The sequence below is a fragment of the Pezoporus flaviventris genome, unplaced genomic scaffold (genome assembly GCF_033815535.1).
Source record: "Pezoporus flaviventris isolate CSIRO_AGI_PZ_B2104156 unplaced genomic scaffold, CSIRO_AGI_Pfla_v1 ptg000021l, whole genome shotgun sequence".
In the NCBI taxonomy this organism is placed as follows: Eukaryota; Metazoa; Chordata; class Aves; order Psittaciformes; family Psittacidae; genus Pezoporus; species Pezoporus flaviventris.
Genome location: NW_026892569.1, coordinates 10,090,597 through 10,115,754, shown reverse-complemented (window position 1 = coordinate 10,115,754; position 25,158 = coordinate 10,090,597). Strand labels below are relative to the sequence as shown.

Below are 25,158 nucleotides of genomic sequence, written 5' to 3'. Positions count from 1 at the left end.
CCAAAATAGAACACAAATAAGTGAGCAAAGTGCCAGATGCTTGGCTGAAAGTCCTGACCATTGCACTGTGGATATAACTTTGCACCTACTAAGAAGCTTTCCAGAGAGATGTAGTTTGTAACACAGGATTTCATCCCTGGTGAAGTCCTCAGGCCAAAGGTGTCAAGAAGCAGATTTTAATGAGAATGGAAAGAGACTGACCTCTCTTCTTGTGCTTCCATGAGTAATCTTCGGCACTCTATTTCTGTCAACAGATAAGGGAACTTCTTTGATGAAATTATGGTTGTAAAATGAAGGAGAATACAAGCCAAATTACACCCTGCAGTATTTTACTGAGCCTGACTTTTGGATCCAAAATGCTCAGAAAACATTCCCTTTGAGTTGTCTCCTAGGGGAAAGGAATCCCTGAGCAGTGTACGAAACAGTGTAGGATTTCTGACCTAGCATTGGATTCATTCCTATTCACTCTTATTCATTCTGGCATAGTGGGTATCCCTAAGAGAAGAGGAATCCCTAGCCCCTACCTGTTGGAATGAGGGGTCTACATGCATTTTTATGCTATGTAGAACACCTGTACTGGTAACCAGGAACTCATCTACAATGTCTAGAAGCCAGTTTGGAGCTACTACTGCTGTTCTGACCAGGGGTCAGACACCCAGAAGTCTGCCCAAGCAAAAAAAAAATAAAATGCAGAGCTTTCAAGAGTATTCCCCAGATGCCTTCTGTCTGAGGCTGTGGCACAGCACTCTAGAGAGCTGCAAACACAGCAGTGTCCTGCCAAGAAAGGTGTTCTCAAGCCATGGTGACAAGTTGTTGGGTTTTGTCACTAGCTACTGCTGACTACAACTTTTAACTGAAACACTTCGATGGCAGTGATGAGAGGGACATACAAAGGTGGTTTGTGTTCATGACAATGGTAGTAAATGGGAAAGCAGAAAACCACTGACTCCACACTTGGCTGAAATCTTCCATGCAGCAACAATAAAAAAGTCCCAAATTGCTGCAATACTGTGAGCAGTCTGTACTCCAGTTGTAGTCCTTCGTATTGTCATCAGGATCACTAAGGTTATCAAAGAATCACTAGCTCTTTATCTGTGCCCCTGCATGGTCTGTTTTTAATAGTGCTGTGTGGAAGAATACCTTAAATAGACAGGTTAAAGAGAAGGAGTCTTATTTCTAGTTACAATAGTATAATGCTTTTTGAAACTCATAGCAGCAACATAACTGTATTTTAATACCTAATGCTTTGCACCCCATAGTCTAATGTACTGTTTATGGAAGCCTATACCAAGAAAATACAGAATTGTGAGCCAAAAACTGTCATTCAGAACAAGAACCAGTGGTATAAACTTATGTAAATACAATCCATTAAAATTTTTCATTGGTTTTCTTCCTTAATAAATTGCCTGCCTCTCTGCATTTACTCCACAGTGCTTCCTTAATAGAGAATATACCAGCTTCTTTCAGTTAAGAGAAAAACTTCATTTTCTCTATGCTGTGTTATCAAAAATTCAACATAATCTCTTTAAAGAATGGAAAAATAGCATTTCTGGGATTGGAGCATGGGTATACAGAGGTCAGCAAATAACTATCAGAGTTTTAAAATGCATTCAAAATGCAGAACTCTGACATCAGCAAAAAACCCTGAAAACAGCACATCACATCAAATTACCTCACAGCTATTTGCATAAAGGGTCCAGAGGCAGTACAGTATAAGAACAGAGACACAAGCTATCCAAAGAGAACTTAGCAACAGTTCTATTGGATACTGCGTGTATCTGTAGCAGAAAAAGGGCAAGTCTGGAGCTCAGATGTGCAAACAGCTTTAAGGGACTAAGCAACCTCTTCTTGGCAGATGCATCAAGCAAAAATCTGAAACTACAAACCAGGTAATTTACCAAATCATTTCCTTTTTAGCTGATTCTAACTTTCTGTCTAAAGATTGCTCTGAGCAAAATAGCCTATGTGATACTCTTAGGGCTTTTATGGAAGGACTTCATCAGAAGTGATAGAAACCTGCCATCAAGAGAGGTAATAAATTCATTCTCTATTCTAAAAATTTCTAGAACTTTATAAGATTGTGCATTTCTTTTATGTTCTGAAGATACAATTAAGCTCAATGACAGCTATATTAGTATTAAAGACATATTCCATTCTACTGAAGGAACTCTGCTTACTGGAAAATAAATCCGTAAGTGCATTAGGAAGTCCAGTGCTAGCTAGATGAAATAGAAAAACATTTGTTATCTGGGCAAGGGGTAATGGAGGGTATGACTAAAAAAAATGAGGTGCTTCCCCAAAGCAAGGAATCTCCCTGACGAACAGAGTGTGTAGCTCTTACAATACTGACAAATACACAGACACACAGCTCCTTTAAATACAGAAAGAGATATTAAAAACTAATGGACTATTAAAGCTGGGCTTTAACTAGAGGTGGAATGAAAATGCTGCAAATCCCAGTATTGTTTAAACTGAACCCTTAGCAAAGGGAATTGCCTGGTGGAGATTGTTAGCGCAGAGGTATGTGTGTGTACCTCACTCATGCAGGGCAACAGGTAACACAGAGTTCAAGAGGGAAATTAATTTTTCCTTGTGGCAGAAGGCAAAGCGAAATCACTAGTTTTCAGAGTTGTGTGTGCATCAGGAAGCTCAGTGTTTAAAATGTCCATATTTATTCTGCCAGAAAAACAACCGGGTGCCTGGTTTTAATTCTTTGAAGAATATAAAACAAACTGAGAGGTTAGTAACAAAACTGAGGAAGGACCCTCATAAGCCTTGAATCCCTACAGCAGTGCTGTGTTTCTTTTTCAGTGTTTGGAAATGCTGCTGTTATTGCTATGTTTGTTTGCTTCATTGTCTTCCCCTGTTGCTCTCTCGCCCATGAAAGTTGCAGGAACCCTCAACCCCACAATGGCATCTATCCAGCTGCCACTGCTGCTCCTCTGCCTGACCTTGTGTGGTGTGTGCCTCAAGGAGAGGCCGCCCTTTCCAGAGGGAAGTGAGAACATGGGAAGAAGTCCCCTGGATGACATCCTGCAGAGATCTGACAGCCTCATTCTCCAGTCTGTCTTCAAGAAAGCTGAAAAGGAAGGAGAGATTAATAAAGGTATGTATTACACTGGGGACACTCATCTAGTTTTGCTGGCACAGTACTTGCCTGAGATAATTCGATCCAATGTATAGTTCCCAGGTTCTGATGTATATATATCTTACTCTAAGGGAAAGGGAAGGATAAGAGATCTGCTGTGATACACTGACACAGAATTTCCAAAAGCCACTGTTCTCTAAGATCTCCCTGCTTATGCAATGCTGTACCATCACTAAGCAATTGTTGCATAATAAAAAAGGTAGAAGCCCATCACAGAAAACTTGCTTGTCTAGTAAGTACTTCCCTAAGGAAGCTCTAAGAGGACACATGGAAGACATTCCCCAGTTGTGGACCCCATAGCTAATCTTATTTGGAGGTGGGAGTGCTACCATTCCCCGACAACCTCAACCCAGTGGTTCCTACACCCCAGCAGAGGCGGGCTTTTCCATGGCTGGGAATGCAGAGGCTGCTCCTCCTAGTCTGCAGATGCTCTGCTCTCACTAGTCACTGCAGCAGAAACAAATCAGACTGCAAGAAGCAGCACAGAGGTGCCTGCCACCAAGGAGCACAAAGCTCCTTCAGAGTGGAAAAACAAGCTGGCTCATTTGTCCATAGAAAAAGCCTTCTTCCCTCTTCACATGAATGCTGAAAATTGATTATGTTGGTCCAAGACCTGAAATATTAAGAAGAGCTTAAGAATGAGCATGAGATACTAATGGCATTATGACTGGCAGCTGGAAATACTGAGCTGGCTTTCAGGTGTCCAGATCCCCGCTTCTACCTGTGTCTCAGACCTATCTTTTCCCTGCCTCATGCTGATTTCCAGCTCTTCACCATATGCAGCTTCTGCAGCTGATTTCTTCCAGCTGCTCAGCATCTTTTACTCATCTCCCTTTACCTGAATCTGACACATTTACCTGTATCAACACATTAGGCTTGATTATTGCATGTCTTTCCATTTGGCTGCAGCTAGTTCCTAGTGTGTCAATCATCCTTGCTAAAAATGTACCAGAACTGTTTTAACAGATGCTATCTGGAGTGACCAAATTTAAGACCATACTTGCAGTTACCTCTGCAATTAAATGGGCATAATGAGCAACAGATAATGGTCCTGCACCATACAACTCCACAAATTCCCATTTCAACTACCTTAGTGAGGACTATGGGGGCTCATTAACATTATTCTTTTCCATGGACAGAATCAAATGCGCCTCTGCCAGAATGGCTTTCCAAAAGACAACACTTTGGGAAAAAGTACTTGAGTGAGCTGGAGAAGAGACAGCATCCTGGGAAAAGAGATGTTGAGGAAGACACATCTTATGGAGACATCCAGAAGAGGCAGCATCCAGGGAAAAGAGAGACAGAAGATGACCTTGACAGCTCTCTGGAGCTGAAAAAGCGACAACATCCTGGCAGAAGGTCACTGTTGGCACAGGATGCTGACAACCCTAGTTCACAGCTGACCTACTTGAATGAGTTATCCAAAAGACAGCATCCAGGCAGAAGGTATCTGATCTACAAGCACCAGCATCCTAGCAAGAGAGGCTGGAATGATGAGGTAGACTTAAATGATCGATATGGTGAGAAACACCAGCACCCTGGAAAAAAGCACTGGAATTTTGACAGCCCAGATGATGCAGGCCCCTGCAACTTTCAGGAGTCCTTCAACTGTAACAAAGGCAGCTTGTTGCTTGATCTAGTAGAAGATGCTGGCAAAGAAAAACGTCAGCACCCAGGAAAGAGATCAGCATGGGAGAGTGAAACAGAAGAATGAGAAAATCATTGTGTATCCTTTGCATTGGTGAAGTAAGCTGCCAGATCACTAAAAAGTTCTGTTCACTCCCTTTCTGCTTCCTGCTGCTGACCTCTGCACCCATCTTTCAGTGCATTAATGGCTTTGTCACACACTTAAAGGGACTGAGGGGGACAGTTGCATGGGTCAGGCAAGTACTGAGAATCTCCAACTCACCGGATCCAAAGATAAAAGTGCTTATTTCCTTATGGGCCCAGACCCCAGAAAAATACCACTATGTGTGTCCAATTTCCTATTTCCAAATTACTAAAACAGGCTATTAAATATCTGTTCTGATGCTGCTAAAATGGAATAATTATATGGTTTCTTCTCACATCAGTGAAATCAGTAAATTAATGGAGAGGGAGAAAAAAAGAACAACATACATGAGTTGTTTCAAAATTAAATTGGATAGGTTTTCAATTGAAAATGATACATTAATGAGACCTGAACCCTTGTGTGCTACAATGTCTAGACAGTAAGCACAGAGATAGGAACTGCTCCAACTTGAACAGAATAAATGACTGAGTTTATAGTTTGACTTGGAACTGGCACATGAAGCCCGTTTTCACCTAAGAGGCTGCACAGTGTAAAGTGTTAATGTATCCCAGAGCATCTCAGTTGCAAGTTGTGAACCTGACTGTGTACACCCTATAGCAGAACTCCCTCCCTGGTGTGTCCACACTTGAGTCATGCCACCTAAAATCATGCCTTCTCCTCAGACATTTAAAAATTAAACAAGCAGACATCCTTTTCTTCAAAGAAGGATTTTTGATGTCTCTCCTCTCAAATGAATGCTTTTACTTTTGTGGTGAGATTCCCAAAAGTGTTTGAAATGAATCATTCAATAAACATCAATAATCAACTCTGGGTGTCCTTACTGTTGTGCAAACATGCTGTAATAGAGTGAAAAACATAAACCCAACCCAAGCTAAATAAATATAAACATCAGAGTATTTTTCTAGGCACAATCTTCTTGCATACTGGTGGTCAGCACATGTTTATATATAAGGATGATTTGCCTATAGATAGATTCCCTTTTAAAATCTGCTACCTGTATGACACACAAAGTTATGCATCTGGGCTAAATTCACAGTAACCTTCTTACCTTGTTCACAGGGAACTTTACCAGAAGACTGATTTCCTGTTCACAAGTCTAAAAAATAGATTTACAGGGTTTTGTAATTAATACATGGTTACTGAGTGCGCTGAATTATTCATAGCATCACTTCTTGTCTGTATTTTTCTAAAATGCTATGTTTTTATAAACAAATTAGTATGTTTACCACTGTCATTCATCCTTAATACCATCATGACACAGTGCTTTGAGTGTTCCTTCTAGATATGATTGTTTGCTTCCTCACTCGGGGCCTCAGAGCATTTCCTCAGCTATAGAAGTTAGTTTTGCCATACAGTTTAGTTACTCTGATCATCTCAGTGAGCTTTCCTGATGTTAACACTCCCAGGCTGCTCAGCACTTAACACAGTCTATGTACAGGACATACAGAGCTCTCCTATTGACAGGGGCTTTCTAATTCACAAGTGATGAAGAAATCCTCAGAGGAGGCAGCTGGGAACGTTCCATGCACTTCATATTCCTTCAGCACACTCTCTGTATGGGATGCCTTTTAAAATGTTCATTTTTCATTTTATAAGGAAAAAAGGATGTCTCTAAAGAATACCATTTCACATACTATTTCCAGCAGTGAAGGAATGCTGCTCACACCTCAGGGAACACTACTACCCAAGACCACCACCACTGCTATAAAATTTCCCAAATAAGTGAAAAACAGGAAAGAAAAAGTTATCAAGTGGGTAAACATGGGCACCAGCAAAAATGCATCACAGTTCCTGCAAGACAAGGAGGCTGCTGTGGCTGCTACAAGAAAGCCAAGGCGGGAAAGGGAGAGAAGCATGAAAACCCAAAGTTGTGCACTCGCCTTGCACCAGTCATGCAAAATCTTATTTCCAGCTTTCAATGACACTAAACCAACCATGCACGGAGGAGTTCTTTATTTACCACAGGTTTACATTTCTGGCATGTTACCAGTCATTGTGACACGGGAATTTGATTCCTAAAGCACAACTTTTACAAGTATGTTCAAAATGAACCTTTTTTCTTCTTGTTTTCCTGCAGTGGAAGGAAAAGCTGATGTGAACAAGTTGTACAATCAACATTTCCTGCAACTCCTGTTCTGTGCCCCCTCCCACACACTTACCAGCCTTGACCACTTTGCTAATTGACCACTGTAACTAGCATGGGCTGAGTGTTTTTAAGGGACATGTGGCCCCAACAAACCCCTTTATTACTACTTTTAATGACTCATTAGTTGGAGAAAATTTGACAACATCATCACCATGGCTGAAGTAGAATCACTGCTTGCCTGGTAACTCGGCTAGCATTAAACAGCCAGCTGCACTTCCAAAGCATTGGTTAGGACGTTGCTATGAATAATAACTATGATAAAAATCAGGTACATGGAGAAGCACTGCAGAAGGGATGAGTCTGGGCAAACTCCAGACTGTACAGAGACATGGCACAAAAGATGCAGACAGAGGAATCCTTCTGGTTTTAGGAAAGGGATAAGTGGATGAAGTTCCACTTCACTCCCAGTAAGAAAAGCGTGAACTCTGCAGTCCTACAAGGGTCATGAGGAAGGATTCGGGTTGAATACAAAGACCTCTGATGGGAAAGTTCCTTGAGAAAACAGAATTATCATACTGCCTTGAGGTTACTTTTATACCTCTGTGAAGACATTTGTCCTTTGTTTTCCTTGGTGAAAACACTGCAGCTTTAAAGTCCTAAGAAGGAAACCAAGAAAAGGATGTTTATCAATTATCCGCCAATTCACTCTGTCTGCTTACATGAGATGAAGGACCGCAGGCTGAAGGAGGGTAAAGCCTCCCCTAAGAACCAGAATCTGATTGGATCACAAATTGCACTGGTATGCTGGAACATGATACTGATTCCTGACAGAGACAGGGCATGTTAGATACTAATGTAATCGAACAATCCTAGGCAAAAGGCAAAGACAGCTCTTGAGTTTATTTTCAGCCTCATTCACTCACAGCTAACATGCACTGCACCTTCCTCAAGTTCACATGAACTGGAAAGAAGGGAAATCTGGACTTAATAAATCAAGCAAATACTCTTGCAAAATCGGATGGCGGTAAACCAGGATTCAACTTGCCATATCAAAGGAAGCAATTTCATTGCCATCTTCTCTCTATAATGGATATCCTACCTGAATGCAGTTGAGTATGATGCAGCCTAGAGACTTCAGTAGCTGATTGGTATAGGAAAAAAATGTGAGATTATGACCAAAAAAACTAGGGAAAGTGACGTGCTTTGAAGAGGTTGCCTAAAATATGATTGCTGTTTTAAACTGATTTTCACAGAGAAGCATATGTTTCCAGCCTAAGTTCCTTCCTGATTCTGAAGCTGCTACTGCATGGGGTGTCTGAAGAAACTATTGTAAAAAGAGAAGCAAAGACAAATGAAAAATATAGTAAAACTATACGGAAGGTTCTCTGAGCCAAAGCAGTCAAGACAAAAAGTAAGCTCTTTAAACAAGCAAGTGCTGTTGAAGAAGACAGCAACACAGCCCTGCAAAAAGTCACAAATCATTCACTATTGAACACCCACTGTTGAGGGTATCTGCTTACTGATTTTAGAGATGCTTTCAAGAAGGGAACTGGTTGCTGTACAAATTTATAGGGGAAATAGAATACAAGAGAGGCTACAGGAGACAGCACCCAAATATAAAGGTGCTTGAAATCTGAAATGAGCCCTGAACATAATCTAGACATTGTGGCATATGGATCCTACAGTTAAAACATTAAATAGAATGCAAACACAAAGGAATTCTGAATCTTCCTTACTGCCCTTTATAATTCACCTACCCTATATACAAGTGGTGCCACTCCCCAGCATTCAAGCCCAACATCCCAGATTCTTCAGCAGCAGTAAGGGCCAGATAAATTTATGCAGATGACTGGCCTGCCAGTGCTGAAGCAGTTAATAGGCAAATCAGACAAATGGGGCTCAAAAGCTGTCAGCTGCAGCTCTTACAAATCACCACCTGCCAGTTTTGATTGAGGAGTCTGCAAACACAGGAAAAGCCATGGTTTAGCATGGAAATGGAGCGTCTGTCCTCTCTGTACAAACTACTTAAACGGATTTGGTTTGTATCAAAATGTTTACTCCAAGCAACTGGAGTACACTGAATGTACGAGCTTTGTTAAAAGGAACAGCGATGTGTTCCTTTGTGTTCCTCTATTCAGTTCTATGAGCAAAATGAAAAATAGAGAAAATGTTGGTTTAGATCCACCTAAATGAACAATAATTTTTTTTTTTGCAAATAAATTAAAATCAATGCTGTGGGAAGAATTTCATGCTAATCCCTTTCAATGTTAGGAGATTCAAAATTAATTTTTTTAAATTTATCATTAAATTACAAAACTGAATTTAGGCCAATTTTACACACAGTGCCACTCAAAATTAACTGGCCACTTAGTTTAGGAAGAACACTGATTTTCCAAAGAACACTCTGATTTTCCACTCTGCTTCCACCCCAAAATCTATACTGAACTCAACACAACTTTCAGATATTGAACACATTTTTTACAGTGAGTAAGCTGTACTTGTACAGTGAGTAAGCTGTACTTGTACAGTGAGTAAGCTGTACTTGTACAAAAATGTCCCTGAGAAGTAGACGGGCATCACCAAGAATTACTTCTAGTCTACATTAATCTCTCCCGTGCTGGGATCAGATTCCATTTTTAACATTTCAAATGGCGCTGAAGATATTACAAGTTGGAGAACACATGTGAACATAACTGGAAGACATTTCTGACAGGACTGTGCCACGGCTACAGGGCTGCCTGTCCCCCTTCTCAGTTGTATTCCCACTGTAGCATTTCAGTAAGGTTTAATTTGTCCCTAAATACCTCTCTTCCTATTGCAACTAGCTGGATGAAAAAAATTCATGTTTGAAGAAGTGGAAACTGGATTGCTTTAGACTGACCTGGAGTTTTTCATTTTGGGAACACTCTCCGTGTGGGAAAGTGTGATGAGCCTGACTAAGCGACAAGCAGCCAAAATCTATCCTCATTTACACCAGCACAAACTTGGATTGCGCTCCTCTGTAAAAAGACATGGGGCCCTCAGAGACACGGGAGCCCACATTTCCCTTTGGGAGTGCACAGAGACCATTCAACACATCACTACATCTGGAAGGCTAATGCTGTATTATCACTTCTATAATTCTCTCTGGGAGTCTCCCAACCAGAGTCTAATACTCTCATAAGGATTCAGATCATCCTAAACAGTGCAGTCACTTAATATGCAATGAGTTCCTCAGAAAGTGTTGAAGACTCTTTAAATCCAGAAACATGCAAACAAATGGCACAGTCACCGAAGCTGTAGAGAAGCACAGGTTTAAGGAAAGAGCTTGCTGTTCAGTACAGCCTCGCTTTTCCTTACACCTGGTACTCTCAGCTTCTGAATGACAGGAGAGGACCGGGCTGCCAGCGGCCAGGACCATCCTGCTGCAGGAAAAAAGTCTTTCAAGCAACCTGCCAAGCAGCCCCTGGGTGGGGGATCCACCGCAGGGCCCCGCAGGTCTGCGGTGGGCTCAGCCGTGCTCGGTGTGACACCTAGTGACAGGCACGGCTTCCATCACCCACCTTCCTTGTCTCTTCCCTACACCCATTGAACAAGAAATGCTTGGGGTTCCAACAGCCCCTTCACTTGTTAAATAAATTTAAACAAAAAACCCACAAAAAAGCTCAATGTTCTATAATGTACCTGAGTGCGCTGCAGGGACAGTACCCGACAAGGTCAGCTTTTACAGCATGACAAGATCCCTTACTGGTTTTCAGCCAGCAAAACTGGTTCTGTTTTGCATGCTGAACAGAAGGGGGACTGTGACTGGGTGCCACACTATTTCCACAGCACCTCTTTCTCTACTCGTAACTGAACCAAGACTGCACAGTTTTGAAAAACAGAGCATAATGGTTCCTAACAGCAAACTGTATGTGTAAAAAAAAAACAGAGTTTGATTGTTTCTAACCTTCATTTACTGCTATGGTTAAATCTCCAGTTCACGTTTAGGACTTTGGTTTCCCATTATACTTTTGCTAGATGATGGAACAATAAACACAAACCAGATGAAGTTCACTGGTGATGTGACAAGGTGCACGTAACAGTCAGTGCACAAGGGCCAGATTGCAGGAACGAGACCAAAATTTAGAATGACTAGTAAAAATCCCTCAACCCGTCTGTGAACACCCCATGTGCTTTAGCTGGGATTTGAAGTCCAGAGAAGTTGGGCATCTAGTTATGTAATCCATGCCTTGGAAAAACACTCCCACCCTTTAATGTTTTAAAGGACTTAACTCCAAGCCTAAAAGTGCAGTGAAAAACCACTTTTAATGTCTAGGACTGAAGTATAAATAGCATTGTCACAGAAGATAATCTCTGCCTCCAAAAGCTTGCAATTCTAACAGGTGAAGCAGGAGCAGGCTCTGCGCTGCCGTTATTTCCCCCACACAAGGGAACGCGGGGCAGCAGTTTTCTGCCAGCTGAGACTAAACAGAACCTGGCATCACAAAGGGGCTATCGAAAACCTTCTGCCATTGACACAGCGGTTCGCCAGGTGCTGGCGGGGTCCCGCTTCCCTGCGGCTCCGCCAGCAGCACGGCGCCCGCGTCGACTTTGGAACGCTTTCGTTTGAATGCCTTGGCAAGCTAAGGAAGGGGACACCGAGCTTGTCCCCGTTAGCCATGCCGGTCCCGAGCCCGCTCAGGAGTAACGGCTAGCGGCACAAACCCCCCGGCAGCCGGCACAAGAAGCGACTAAGTGTGGGATGTCTCGAAGCAGCGGGAGGCCCCGGAACCCCTGCTCCTGACAGGATTCTGTCACAGCGATCGCACGCAGCCTCTCTCACACACACCTGAAAGCCTCGGGATGCTGCAGCAGACCCTGGTACCAGGGTCCGTTCCAGGGTGGCTGGAAACAGCGGAGCGGTCACCGCACCCCCATCAGGGGATGTGAGCCTGGGCACGGCCCCACACCGCCGCCACCGGCGCCACCGCCGCCGCCCCGCCCTCCATCCATAGCTCTGCGATCGGCAGCGCATGCCTTAGCGAGGCCCCGCATCTTCCGCCGGCCCCGGATGAGCCCTGCTTGTCCCCACCCCTTCCGCCCATCGATAGCTCGGTGCTCGCCCCACCCTCCGTCGCCCCTTACCGCTCCCGGGCAGCCGGGGGCCTACCGGCGGGTGCCATTGCTATCACGTGCCTCCTGCTAGGCCCGAGGTGAGCCCTTCCCGCGCCCCCGAGCTCCGGCCCCTCGGGCCGGGCGAGGGCCTGTAACGGCCGCCCCTGTGCGGTGGGCGCGGGCGCTAGGCCCTGCTCCTTTCCCTGCGCGCCCGAGCTGGGGGGCAGCGCCCCCGGCGAGTGCAGGGTACGTGCGCCTGCTTAGTGCGCCGCCAGCGACGGGCCGGGCCGGGCCGGGCCTCCGCGCTCGCAGCTGGGCCCCGCCGCGGCCCAGTAGGCCTCAGTGTCTCCGGCGCCGCCGGTGGAGCAGGGGCGAAGCCGTCAGCCCGCTCGCCCGCCTGACGCCGCTGCCTGCGTCTCTTCCAGAAAGCCGCGAAGGACGATGCCGGCCCCGCGCTTCGGCCCTGCGGGGCGGCCGTGCCCTGCTCTGCCCCGCCGCTGCTGCTGAGCCCGGAGAGCGATCGCGGCCTGCACCATGGCGTCCGGCTGCCCGCCGCCGTTCGGGGACCCGGCGGAGATGCGGGAAGGGTTCCTGTGCCCGCTCTGCCTGAAGGACCTGCAGTCGTTCTACCAGCTCCAGACGCACTACGAGGAGGAGCACTCCCGCGAGGACAGGGATGTCAAAGCGCAGCTCAAAAGTAAGAGCCGTCACCGGCATTTTAGCGCGTTCGGTTCTGCCAGGCGGGGGCACCGCGGGGCTCCCGCCGCGCGTTACCTCAGGCCCAGGCAGGAGTTTTACATTATTTCCGATACTTTCGATAAGAAAATTCGGAAGCAGCCACTAAAACCCATCACTCTTCAAGTGTCTGTTTCTGTGTGTGACTTATTATTGGCCCTTTGGGTTGCTTTGTTTTTATCTGAAAACTCTTGATATATGCTGTAACCCAGATGAATTCTCAAGCATTACTTGAAGACCTTACTGAATAAAGGGAATCTCTGGTACTTGCCGGGTACTGGTTTATTAATCCCGTGTTCGGACAGTAGGTAAAACTGCAGTTACAGTGTGTAAAGCTCAGAAAGGTTGTTGGGGAGAAAAAGAAGAATGTGGGTGGAGGTAGCAGTAGCTGCTGGGAACGTCCCGGGGTTGTGCTGTGGATTGCCATCTGCGGTCTGTAAACCCCTTTGAATTCTCTTTAAGTAAAATCTTTACCCTTTTATCCCCCTTGTGTACTCGGTGTCGTCTTACATTGAGAGAAAAATGTGCCAAACCTGGTGATAATTCTGTGTGTTCCTGTAAAAGTCCTTTTGTGTTTATTATATGAGAGAGGGTGGCCTGGCTGCCCTGAATCTTTACTCTTGCCTCTGCTTTTTTTTCCCCTGAGATTGATGACTGTTATTTCAAAAGCCTCTTTCCTCAGTGAAAGCGTTGTGGGTTTAACAAGCCTATCTCAAGGGCAGCACAGAATATTTCAAATCTTTAGGTTGCTTTCCATCAGTCTGGCTACTTCCTGGCTCTTGGCACTGTGCCGCTGTTGGACAGCGAAGGCAGAGTGCTCAGTACTGCAGCTGTGTTCTTACATGGGTACAGTGCTGCAAAGAGCTGAATCACAGGTGCTTCCATGGAGCGTTTAAACCAAAATAACACCGTGGTTTTCACCATGGTAAGAGGGAAGAAAGCAACAAGTTGGGTTGGCAAGATTTCCAAAATGCTTTTATTTAATACAAAACACCTGTGCTTTGATTTTGTTCTCTCAGTGTTCTTTTAATCTAGACTAGTGTACTGTGACTTCTCAGGCCATCTTTCATGCATGTTTTTACATAAAGGACGTTGGTTTTGTCTGCTTACTTTCTGTCCTAGGCTTTCATGTCAAGGTCTATCCAGTGAGGTCCCTTTTAGAAGAAGGAAGGTCAGCAGAACCACTGATTTAAATTGCCTGTTGTAGGGACTGTGCTCAACTCTAACTACTCTAACTGGAGTTCTAGAAATGCTTACAAATCACTGTATTGATTCAGTTGGGTCATATTGACGTGGTTAAGTTGGAGTTCATGGGAAACAAAATTATGAGGATTGCTTGAAAAGCTTTTGTGTGTGTGACAAAGCCATGAGGCATCCCTACTTCTTTTTGAGTGTATCAGGTTTTTGAAGTCTCAGGTGCAAATCTGTTCTTTATTTAGGTGGTGTAAACTTGAACTGCAGGGTCTAGCTGGTGTTTCTGTGCTGGCTTGAGAGTAGGAGGAGAAATCCCTGACAGCTTTGTTGAGAAGTGGATTTTATATCACTGAGTGTAATTTTGGGAGGTAGCATAACTTCCACAGCTGACTGTGTCTGGCAGGAAGAGTAGGGCCTTCAGCTTCTCCTAGCATACAGAGAAGAGCGTAGCTTCAGAAGGTCTGGAGTTTCAAGCCTCAGGAGACTGCCCTCTTGCCAGCATTGACAGGAGATTGGGGCTGTTTAGTGCTTCTGAAAGTATTTATGTGTACAAGCACACTGAAATTCTTAGTTTGTAGTTTGTGCAACAAGACGGTGTTGAACATCCTTGAAACCTAAGAAAGTCCTCAGGAATTCAGAGAATGAAGATATTATCTGCATGATGCCCCAGAATGCTGTGAAATGGGTCCTATAGTTAAAGACAGCTTACTACTTTACAGTGAAGTCCTTGAATGGAATGTCTAAAACTGCTGGTTTATCATTAGGATCATAGTGCTACTTTGCGACAGATAACAAAGAGCATTTCAAGTCATCTGTGATTCCCTGAGCCACATTCTGGTTCTAAGCAGAGTATGTTGAGGGTGAAACTGTCATCAAGGAAAAAGATCAGTGCTAAAAGATGAGAAACTTCACATGACAAATATTTGGTGACTACCTGCCACATTTGGTAACTTGGATTTATCCTTTTCAGATCTAGTCCAGAAGGCCAAAAGAGCAAAGAAGAAATTGCTGAAACGAGAAGGAGATGACAGAACTGATTCTGGATCTCAGGAACGATATGAGTCATTCAGCTATGGTGGAGTAGATCCATACATGTGGGAGCCCCAGGAAGTTGGTAGGAGAGCTAGAAAGTGATATGCAGCAAGGATTTTTCTTTAATTGGGAAAGTGCTACAGTATTGCTGATGCTGCATGGAACTGTGTGGAGTTGGTTTTGAGAACACTACTAACTGGTAATAGCTTGCCAGATGTAACTAAGGGATGAAGAAGGGCAAAAACTTTGTTGCAGATGTTGTCTTCAACATAGTGCCTGTTGTTTTCTGTATTAGAAAGAAAATGCTGTTTTATTGCTAGCCTGGAGGTTGGGCTTTAACCTGCATGTTTTATTTAGGGCAGCACCATGAAAATGTAGGGTTCTAATTTGTCTTTAAAATTTAATTTGAAGATGAGACGTAAGTAGTGGAGAGCTGTCTTTCAAGGGGCATTTAAATCCATTCAGAACACCTGGGTGACTGTGAACACTTTTTTGCTGTCTCTCTAGGTGCTATGAGAAGCCATCTCTCTGATTTCAAGAAACACCGAGCAGCCAGGATTGATCACTATGTAGTAGAAGTCAATAAGTTAATAATCAGGTTAGAAAAGGTAAATTTGATGCTTTTAATATTTTTAATATTTAATATATCTTTAGTATGAAGTGTGCCCATTTATCTAGCAGCCACTTTTATAAAGGATACTAAACTAATACTCTTCACACATTACTGTTTTCCTTTTTTATCCTTGAGTACTGTGCTTGGTCTGAGCCCATACTGTGGATTTGACTTCTGTTTTGTGCACTAGTTTCAAGATGAAGATACTGCATCCACCTGCTTCAGGAACTGTTTCTTTCCCCATATATTTTCTTCATCATTGGCTATATTTCTCCCTGATTTGTTTGTCATGATTCTTCCAGCTTTCCATTCTTCAAAATCTACCAATGATATACTTGCATTTTGTCTCAGATAATGCTGGATGCTGTAAGGATTATGTCCAAAATGCTCTGATTTGTACAGGTTTGGTGTCATTGTTTGGAACTACTTTATGAATGTTGCATTAGAAATAAATAGGGAAGTTGCAGGAAATCGGGTGCAGAACAGGCTGAGACTTCTGTCTCTCCAAATCTATAGGTTTCTTTTTCTCACTGGGCTGGACTGTATTGTTTTTTTTTCTTGCAAAGTGCCATTTTCTTGAATGTGTTGTTTATCTCCTACTAGCTTACATCGTTTGACAGAGCAAACACTGAGTCAGCCAAAATAAGAGGTTGGTATGAGCTTACCTCAGACTGTTTGTTCCTGTAGTTTAACCAGCTGAGGAATTAATTGAATGAGTATTTTATGTTGTGTGTATTCCTCCCTACTCTTGCCGTATCACAGCTATAGAGAAGTCTGTTGTGCCTTGGGTCAGTGACCAGGATGTTCCCTTCTGCCCAGACTGTGGCAATAAGTTCAGTATTCGAAACCGACGTCACCACTGCCGCCTTTGTGGGTCTATTATGTGCAAGAAGTGCATGGAACTTGTTGGTCTTCCTTTGGCAAGTAAGTGCGGTGTGTGATGTTAATTCCTCCTCTCCTTAGCTCACTCAGTGCTAACTCTGTCCTGCCTTTCTGCCATTAGAAAAAAAGCTGCTGGTAACATTCTGTCTATGAGGAAAACTTGGTCCTTAATTCATCATTCAGCCACTTGTGTGTGAAACAGAGTAAAAATGATTTCTCCATTCTTTGTTTCCATTCCTTCTTCAGGTTTGGGAGTGTTACATAACCCTAAAAAAGTTACTAGAAGAAGTAGTAGTATATACTACTAGTAAATACAATTAATATTTAGTATTTGAGTCTACCAAGTACCATAATTATGAAGATATAAGCTCAAGGAATTAAAACTGCCAAGGTTCTTGACATTTGAAACTATTGCATGTATTTCCAGTCTTTGCCATGGCTGTCCACATGCTGACATTAAAGAAATTCAGCCACAGGCCTTTAAGAAACCTGTCAAACTTTAATTTCCTCATTCAGCACATTGGAGAGGACACCATGTTTTCTGTTGAAATAAATAAACTGAACTCTCCAAACAGCTCAGTTAAGCACAAAACATGGGCAACATTAAGGTACCTGTTGTTGCACATGCTGTTCTATAACTGTGCAAGCTCCAGCGTGAGAATGCTTCTAGGCACAAGCCAAGTAGGTGCTTCTCAACAGTCTGCTCTCTAGCTCCTTCTAGGATGGAGCAGGTTTACAGTGAAGACCCAAATTCTGACTTGCAGCCTTGATTGTCATAGGTTCCTGTGTGTCTTTTTCAGCAGATTATTTCAACTTGGTTTTCGGATATGACCTGAATGTGAAGTTTTTGTTAAAGTGCAGTTCATTTGTGTCAGTAAAATCTGTTGGCTTCTCCAGTTGCTGTAAAACTTACCTGTATGTAATTTTTAGGCAAACTCACTAGTGCCAGCAGAGAGGCCTTGGGCTCTCATACGAGCCCAAACTCCTCACCTAACAGTGTCCATGGCTCCCGCCGTGGCAGCATTAGCAGCATAAGCAGCGTGAGCTCAGTTCTGGATGAGAAGGATGATGACCGAATCCGATGTTGTCGGCACTGCAAAGATACCCTGTTGAAAAGAGAACAACAGATTGATGAGAAAGAGCACACTCCAGAGATTGTGAAACTCTATGAGGTAAATCAGAGTCTTTGCTGCTTCCATCCGCAGTCTATCTGCCTGCGGTTGTCACTACTTGACTTCAGGCTTGTTATCTCATGTCCAAGTGCTTACTTGATGACTTAATACTCGCTTGTGTTAGAATAGATTCTACTTCGTGTTTATGCCATGTAACAAAGATATGTCTGAAATGATGGAGCTGATTGCCATGCAGTAGTTATATCATGATAACACCATTTTAAGATGCATCTTCATTCTCATACCTTAGAACTGATAGTTCTGAGATGCACCTCTCAAAATTGTGAACTGTGTCAGCTGGGATTCCCCAGAACAGTTCTTATTTAAACCAATGATACGCGGTGCACTTTGGGCTGCAGTAGCGCTATAGGACTCAATATTGTCAGCACTGTTTGTCATCACACTCATGGCAAATGTTTTTTTTAAACCAGTGAGATCAATCAAGAGTGTATGGTTGGAACATTGTTTTCAACTGTGTTGAAAGCGGGTACTGACAATCATCAGGTATCTTTTAAATTGAGTCCACAACCCCCCCAAGTTAATAGTAATGGGAGTTGGTGCGCTTTGTGAAGAGATTTAAGGCTAGAAGTTGTCCAAGCCACCCATTCTAACAGCTTTTGAATGCAAAATTCACCTTGCAGAAATTCAGGGAGTCTTTCTCTGTTCCTGACTATGCCATCTGTGTTGGAAAAATGGAGGGTCTTGTCATCCTGAATAATTAAATGGCTTTTCTCATGGTTAACTTTGAATGTGCACATGCAGTGTGCACGGTTTATGTCAGCATGTACTTGCATAAGTGTTTAATGGAAGTTCTTTTTTCACGCATTTTGTTTTAAACAAGAAACTCCGATTCTGCATGGAGAAGGTTGACCAGAAGGCACCAGAGTATATAAGGATGGCAGAATCACTAAAGTAAGCCCTATTTGCTGAGTTTATGAATGTATGTATGTACTTTTCTTCCTCAGAAGACTAGGAAGGACTGAGGAACTGTGCCAAGTCTGCAAGAGTGTGTAAATTATTAAAAAAGCACTGTTAGATTATCTGTTGTCTTTTGGACACTCTTCAGAGTAGCACTGAGTTACCTATGGATGGTAACACTGGCACTTCCCACAGAGGTGCCAATCATATTCCAACCCCCCTGCCATGGGCAGGGACACCTCTCGCTAAACCATCTCACCGTAAACCATCTAACCCAAGGCTTCGTACAACCTGGCCTTAAACACTACCAGGAATGGAGCATTCACAACCTCCCTGGGCAACCCATTCCAGTGCCTCACCACCCTAACAGGAAAGAATTTCCTCCTTATATCCAATCTAAACTTCCCCTGTTTAAGTTTTAACCCATTACCCCTTGTCCCGTCACTACAGTCCCTAATGAAGAGTCCATCCCCAGCATCCCTATAGGCCCCCTTCAGATACTGTGCAAGGCTGCTATGAGGTCTCCACGCAGCCTTCTCTTCTCCAGGCTGAACAGCCCCAACTTTCTCAGCCTGTCTTCATACGGGAGGTGCTCCAGTCCCCTGATCATCCTCGTGGCCTCCTCTGGACTTGCTCCAACAGTTCCATGTTCTTTTTATGTTGAGGACACCAGAACTGCACACAATACTCCAAGTGAGGTCTCACAAGAGCAGAGTAGAGGGGCAGGATCACCTCCTTTGACCTGCTGGTCACGCTCCTTTTGATGCAGCCCAGGATACAGTTGGCTTTCTGGGCTGTGAGCGCACACTGCCAGCTCATGTTTATTTTCTCATCGACCAATCTTAGTCATCTTGGGGTAACTTCTAGTGCTGTGTGTATTGTTAGCTGGAAGCATGTCTTACAATGAAGTTGTATTTATTTCTTAGTGCTGGGGAGACAACCTACAGTCTTGACAATGCTAATGACTTGAGGGTGGAGATTCAAAAAGTATACGAACTTATAGATGCCTTAAGGTAAAAGATCTCTCCCTTCCCCCCTCCCCCAGCATGTGTGTGTCTGTCTATTTATGACTTCTCTACAGTTTTTTCCAACTATTGGTGTCTCTATTTGTGTATCACATACCTGCTTATTCATACGGACAGTCAGTTTGTTCAGCTGTAAGGAGCGTGTGAAAAGTTAGATGCTGTCCTTGTGCACCATCAATTTCTACTTCGTTTTCCAGCCTTAAAAATCATGCATTTCTCTGCAGTGCAAATAACTAAGCCAGAGGAAACAAATGGAGGCACAGTTGTTTTTTGTTTGGGTTTTGGGTTTTGTTTGTATTTTTTTTAAAGATGAGTGGGAAGTCTTACAACTTGTAACCCCCACAGTGCTTTACCTAAAAACATGAAGTTTCATCCAGTGTGGTCTCGCTTCCCTTCTGTTGCACTTTTGCTGGCCCTTGTTTCTGAACTCATGAGGCTTTGCTTTGATGCAGTAAGAAGATTTTGAGTCTAGGCCTGCATGAAGATCCCCAGCCTCATCCTAAAACACTACAGCTGCAGAGAATGATAAGATATTCAGCTACACTTTTTGTTCAGGTAATGGAGCATATGTTATGAACTGAATGTAGATTTTTATGTAGTGTTCTCTTCTTTGCCAGGCATCCCTGTGGCTTGCAACAATTTTGACAGGAGGTTTAGTTCTAGACGTTTTCTGTGTAGTCATTAGTTCCCCATATAGTCTGTATGTACTTGCGTAGTCATTGCTTGTCCTAATGACTTACGGCAGCCAAAAATGAGCTAGCTTGAATACAGAGAGTGCAGTCAGAGCAGCATTGAGTTTAGTGACCTAAGCGAATGTGTGAATCTTGGCTTTGTCTCTTGCTGAGGTGTCCAGCTAGCAGGATAGCTCTGGCAGCAAAGACCCGCTCAGGTCTGCAGCAGTGACTGCAGTGTAGATGTACCTTTTCTTTGTGGGGTGTTCTGTTGGTGGCATCTCTCTTTTCAAATACTTGAATGCCTGCAAGCAATGATGTGTTTCAATTTTTGCCAGGAGAAACTGCTTGGCCTGATGTCCCTGCCAACCAAAGATCAGTATGAAGAACTGAAGAAGAGAAGACTGCATATGGTAAGACAGGTTAAGATCTGCTACATCATGGGTCAGGGGCTCCTTCAAAAGCTTAAGCCTCATAGGTGTGTGTGCACGAGTAGCTGGATTTCAGTTTTTCATTTTTTTTTAATGCAAATCGTTCCATGCCTTGTGTAACACAGTCACTGTATCATCCAGAACATAAACAGGTGTGTAGTGAGCAGCTGAACACCTCCAGAAAGCAGCAGTGACTTGGTGGCATGTGCTGTTTCTGCAGCCTTAAACTACGTGTGTTAATCTACATGGGTTTTCAAATTGTATTCTGGAGTTCATTTGCACAAGTAGAATTTGGAGGCTGCTTTTGGTGGTGAAAAAGGATATATGGGAATAAGGATACCTCTTGAGAGAGTTTCTTCAGTTAGGAGGGAGGATATCACTAATTGTAAACTAAAGCAGCTTTATTTTGAGGTAGAAGTTGAGAAATAAGAATTGTTGCACTCCAAAAGCTAATGATATGGATGGCCTTTTAACACAAGATGCTCTACTACAGATGTCTGCTATAGTCAGGTGTGATCCCGTTGCTGTCCAAATCAGTCTTAGAGCACTCTTTGCACAGTTGCATTCAGCATTTCTTGTTCTCTATAAAGCACTGTCACTGCTCTTGCTTGCCTTTAAGTTTGTAGAGGCAGAAGTCATGGGACTTTGCTCAATATCATCACAAACAAACTGAAGGGAAGCATTTGGGTAGTACTATGAAAATAAGTTTTTCTCTGCAAAGTCACCAGAAACGCAGCTGATTCCTTTCAGTGACAGCCAGCAATGTCTAAGATCAGTGAGTTGCTTGTACCTGCAGATGTTTAGAACAGGGTTTTTCATGGTCATGGTGTTCTCTTAGTATGTGTTCTTCACTTTAGGTGGCTCTTGAAACACATGGAAAGCAAGAAGAAAAGCAGAAAGATTTAATCTCCAGATCTGCAGCTGCAGTTAATGGTGATGCAACTCACCTGAAGAAAGAAACTGTCAGGAAATCTGAAGGCTGGTTACCTACATCTAGCATATCACGTGAGAGTGAGATAGCAGACCCTCTTCTTCAGCAGATTGACAATATTACATCCTTTATTAAGCAAGCAAAGGCTGCGAATAGGATAGATGAGGTCCATATGTTGCAAGAGAACCTGAGGCAGCTTCAGGATGAGTATGATCAACAACAAACTCTGAAAGCTATTGAGCTGTCTAAAAAACAGGCAGAAGAGGAAGAGATGCAGAGGGAGGAACTTCAAGTGCTTTGTGAAAAAGAGTGGGAAAGAGAACACCACAAACTCATGTCTCAGCATTCAAGGACACGCTCCTTAGACTTCAGAGAAGTCAAGCAGCATCAGCAGGGAGTTGTAAATGAGAACCATAACTTGACAGCGTGTGCACTGGATTTGGATATTACTCGGGTCAGAGGGGACCCAGGTTTTGAAACTCCTGCTGTTGAGCAGCTGCCAGCTAAAGAGCACTTGATTTTCACGTTTGCACCCCAGAACGTCCCACAGTGTGACAAAGCCCAAGATCAGCCAGCCAGTCTAAACCCCTTTGAAGACGAAGCAGATACCCCTCAGTTAGAGGAAGATCCTGCTAACCCATTTGCCAAAGACACTTCTCCAATGGTTTCTTTCTCTAACACAGCTTTGCAAAGTGATAAAAAGGAATATAATCCATTTGAAAATGAGGAGGAGGAGGAACAAACCAATGGAGCACCTGGCAGTACTTCAAACCCTTTTGAAGAGGATGAAAATCCATTTAAAAAACCAGAGGGCAGCTGGAATTCTGGGAATCCTTTTGAAGAGGGATCTTCTACCAATCCCTTTGAAGTGGAGGACGACAGTGAGAATTCTGGAGAGGAGGCTATAGAGGAAGAACTGCTTCTTCAACAGATAGATAATATCAAAGCTTATATATTTGATGCCAAACATAGTGGACGAATGGATGAGGTGGAGGTACTGACAGAGAACTTAAAGGAATTGAAGCGCACACTAGCAAAGCAGAAGGAGAAATCCAGCTGCTGAAGCAATGGGGCTTGGTAACCATTATTTTAAATCTGCTGTTAAGATATGGGAAGGTAGAGCAGATACTTGCAAAGAGGAGTACAGATCACAAGGGGGAATTGGGGGAGTCTTGACTTTCATGCACTTTCAGCTAGGCATTTCCACTACTACTCAGTCTTGAAGAATCGCTGAGGTATGCTGCTGGTCCCAGACACTTGTGTTAAGGAGTTTTGGAATGACTTGTTACAACAGTGCTGCCTGGTCTTGTTCTGTGTTTATTTTGGTCGCAGTGGCTAAGTGCTAATAGGGAACTGTGATTTGGAAATGGTTGCAATGTTGGTTGTTCTCTTTCCCCCTTTCTGTTACAACAGTATTGGCCTTTCGAGTGGGGGTTTAACTAAAGGGAGACAAAAACTTTTCAAGTTCTGCATCCCAGTAATGTTATGGTGCAGTGCTACAGTGCCTGATGGTGTTAGCAGGAAGTGCTGTAAAAAGGCTACTGTGATTCTTTGAGGTGCGGAATATACAGATCAATTTTGTGCAATGCTAATATGTAAAAGGGATTTTAAGACTGAGAACTTTCTAACTGATCTTAACATGAGTAACTTTTAATATGTTTATAAAAATCTGGATGCTGTGTTTTCATCACCTTTAGTCTCCTTTTTGCTCGGAGCACAAACTACAATAATAGAGCATGCTGGGTTGACTTCAGAGCCCTGCTTCAGGAAGCAAGTACCTACTTGTTTCCGGGGAGAAGAGCATCAGGCTGGCACCATTTCAGACTACAGTAGGAGTGACCCTCCAATTCCTAATTATCTTGTGGAATCTGCACATTCCTTCTCTGGGTGACCGAATGATCACGTGTGTCATTTGTGAGACTGGAACCCTCTTTTTGTAGAATTCAAGGAACAGAAATCTTGTTTACAATGGAGAGCTGCAGTGCCACTGAACTGGAATTCTGTGACAGTTGGGAGACAGTCTGTGGCCATAGGGTCAAATAGCAGTTCTGTTTCATATTTGATTCCCTTTGGAAGTTGTTCTGAGAATCAGGTATGTCTGTTTTAAGTAAGAAGCTCCAAATTTGAGTGATCTTGGGATCCTGTGGTCCAGGGGATGCCTGGGTGATGGCCAGCACTGGTAATGCAGGAGGGCTTAGAGCTGGGCTCTGAAGGTTGGTATCAGAAATGTGGGATCCCTTCAGGTTAGGTCAGCCCGTGTCTTTGCGAGAGATGGGAGTCTGAGCTGCCTGGATTTTTATCTTTGACAGAGGTCCATCATCAGGCATCGGTGTGTGAAAGGGTGGAAGGGAGAAGTTAATCCAAAAGATGTATTTATTTAAAGCTGAAATAAAGGAAATTGTACAGATCACCCTGTATAGCACTAATAGTGGGCTTATTCAGAAGTGTAAACTTTCATGGAATGGGACACGTGTTAACTAAGTCTCTGATAATATATATTAATTAGCACAGCTGTAACCCAAGCGTTGTGTAACATTTTAGAGACACAAATAATTGCACTACCTGGAGAGCGGGGACTCTGGTTTTAGCTCGCTATAAATTGATGGAGGAGGGGATTTGCAGAACTCTTGTTTAAAAAAACCAAGCCACCTCCTCACTTAACAGCACTAGTAACTAATCAAAAATGAGCAGCCCATTAAAGACACTTGATGTTCTTACTGTAGTCTAAATCTGATGTTGAAAGGTGTGCAGAGCAAGACCATGAAGGTTTTATACCAAGATGTTTGATTAGATTTTTAGTCCCTGAGTGTTACTTGGCACCAGGTGAAAGGAGCACAGGATTCTCAAAGCTCATAACCTAATAAAATGTGCCCTGTGGCACCAAATTTACAAAGGTAGGAGAAAACGGATGTTAAGACAGGGAAATGTAACCCCTGGAACTGTTTTAACAGAAGCAGTGTAAGGTAGATATTTAAGGCTGTTCACTGGTCAGGAGGACTGTGCCCTGCACTGTAACCCAGAGCTGTTTTGGAACCAACATGAAAAATAGTTTCAGTGGATTCAGCTTCCATATTTTAAAAGTGTTTTTTCCTTGTTGCAGCTATCCTGCCTTGTTTGTATTTTCAGTCTAATACACTAATAATTAAAGTAGCCTTATTGTACATGTATTTTTACAAGCAGATAACAAACTAGCATACCTCATCTTTTGTCAGTGTTAATGTGACAGACTAGACAACTCATACCTAAAGTCATCTCCAAAGTGAAGACTTTACGCTGATATTTGGGCTGTTGTGAGGCTCACGAGGCACAAAGGAATGAAGACGTCCATAAAGCTCAGTAAATGACTAGCGTTGAATTTTGTTAAAGCTGCATGCGCTGCTCTGTGTGGGAACTTTGTAAAGAGATGAAATAAACCAACATGTTTATTTTGTGCTGTGTTTGGTCTGGACAGT

General features: G+C 43.3%; 3 protein-coding genes and 1 long non-coding RNA gene across 7 annotated transcripts in view; 3 read left to right on the top strand and 1 right to left on the bottom strand.

Moving 5' to 3' along the window:
* LOC133270607 (uncharacterized) overlaps nt 1-11,926 on the bottom strand; it is a 36,398-nt gene extending 24,472 nt beyond the window's left edge. For both annotated transcript variants that reach the window (XR_009743849.1, XR_009743848.1), the window contains exons 1-2: nt 11,837-11,926; nt 2,952-3,079 (exon numbers count right to left, since the gene is read on the bottom strand). This is a non-coding gene — a long non-coding RNA (uncharacterized LOC133270607). The remainder of the gene's footprint in view (nt 1-2,951; nt 3,080-11,836) is intronic.
* IFT122 (intraflagellar transport 122) overlaps nt 1-25,158 on the top strand; it is a 429,684-nt gene that overhangs the window by 253,050 nt on the left and 151,476 nt on the right. The gene's annotated exons all lie outside the window — the stretch shown is intronic.
* On the top strand, nt 1,765-4,862 carry TRH (thyrotropin releasing hormone). The gene is made up of 3 exons (XM_061456024.1): nt 1,765-1,889; nt 2,888-3,106; nt 4,288-4,862. Exons 2-3 carry the CDS (start codon nt 2,911-2,913, stop codon nt 4,860-4,862), a joined length of 771 nt encoding a protein of 256 aa, XP_061312008.1. The 5' UTR covers nt 1,765-1,889; nt 2,888-2,910.
* RBSN (rabenosyn, RAB effector) lies at nt 12,325-25,136 on the top strand. Of its 2 annotated transcripts, XM_061456003.1 has the most exons (12): nt 12,325-12,348; nt 12,528-12,799; nt 15,002-15,145; nt 15,571-15,671; nt 16,280-16,325; nt 16,439-16,600; nt 17,489-17,730; nt 18,572-18,642; nt 19,575-19,661; nt 20,126-20,228; nt 20,683-20,757; nt 21,633-25,136. In XM_061456003.1, the coding sequence occupies exons 2-12, from the start codon at nt 12,637-12,639 to the stop codon at nt 22,767-22,769; spliced, it is 2,331 nt and encodes a 776-aa protein (XP_061311987.1). In that variant the 5' UTR covers nt 12,325-12,348; nt 12,528-12,636; the 3' UTR covers nt 22,770-25,136. The 2 variants fall into 2 exon arrangements, with proteins under 2 accessions (XP_061311987.1, XP_061311986.1); XM_061456002.1 differs by lacking the exon at nt 12,325-12,348 and having other exon boundaries at nt 12,401-12,799.

Coding starts and splice junctions, on each gene's coding strand:
- TRH (XM_061456024.1), top strand. CDS start 2,911: ATGGCATCTATCCAGCTGCCACTGCTGCTCCTCTGCCTGACCTTGTGT. Junction 3,107..4,287: donor GGAAGGAGAGATTAATAAAG/GTATGTATTACA, acceptor TTCCATGGACAG/AATCAAATGCGCCTCTGCCA.
- RBSN (XM_061456003.1), top strand. CDS start 12,637: ATGGCGTCCGGCTGCCCGCCGCCGTTCGGGGACCCGGCGGAGATGCGG. Junction 15,146..15,570: donor GTGGGAGCCCCAGGAAGTTG/GTAGGAGAGCTA, acceptor CTGTCTCTCTAG/GTGCTATGAGAAGCCATCTC. Junction 19,662..20,125: donor GAACTTATAGATGCCTTAAG/GTAAAAGATCTC, acceptor GCTTTGATGCAG/TAAGAAGATTTTGAGTCTAG.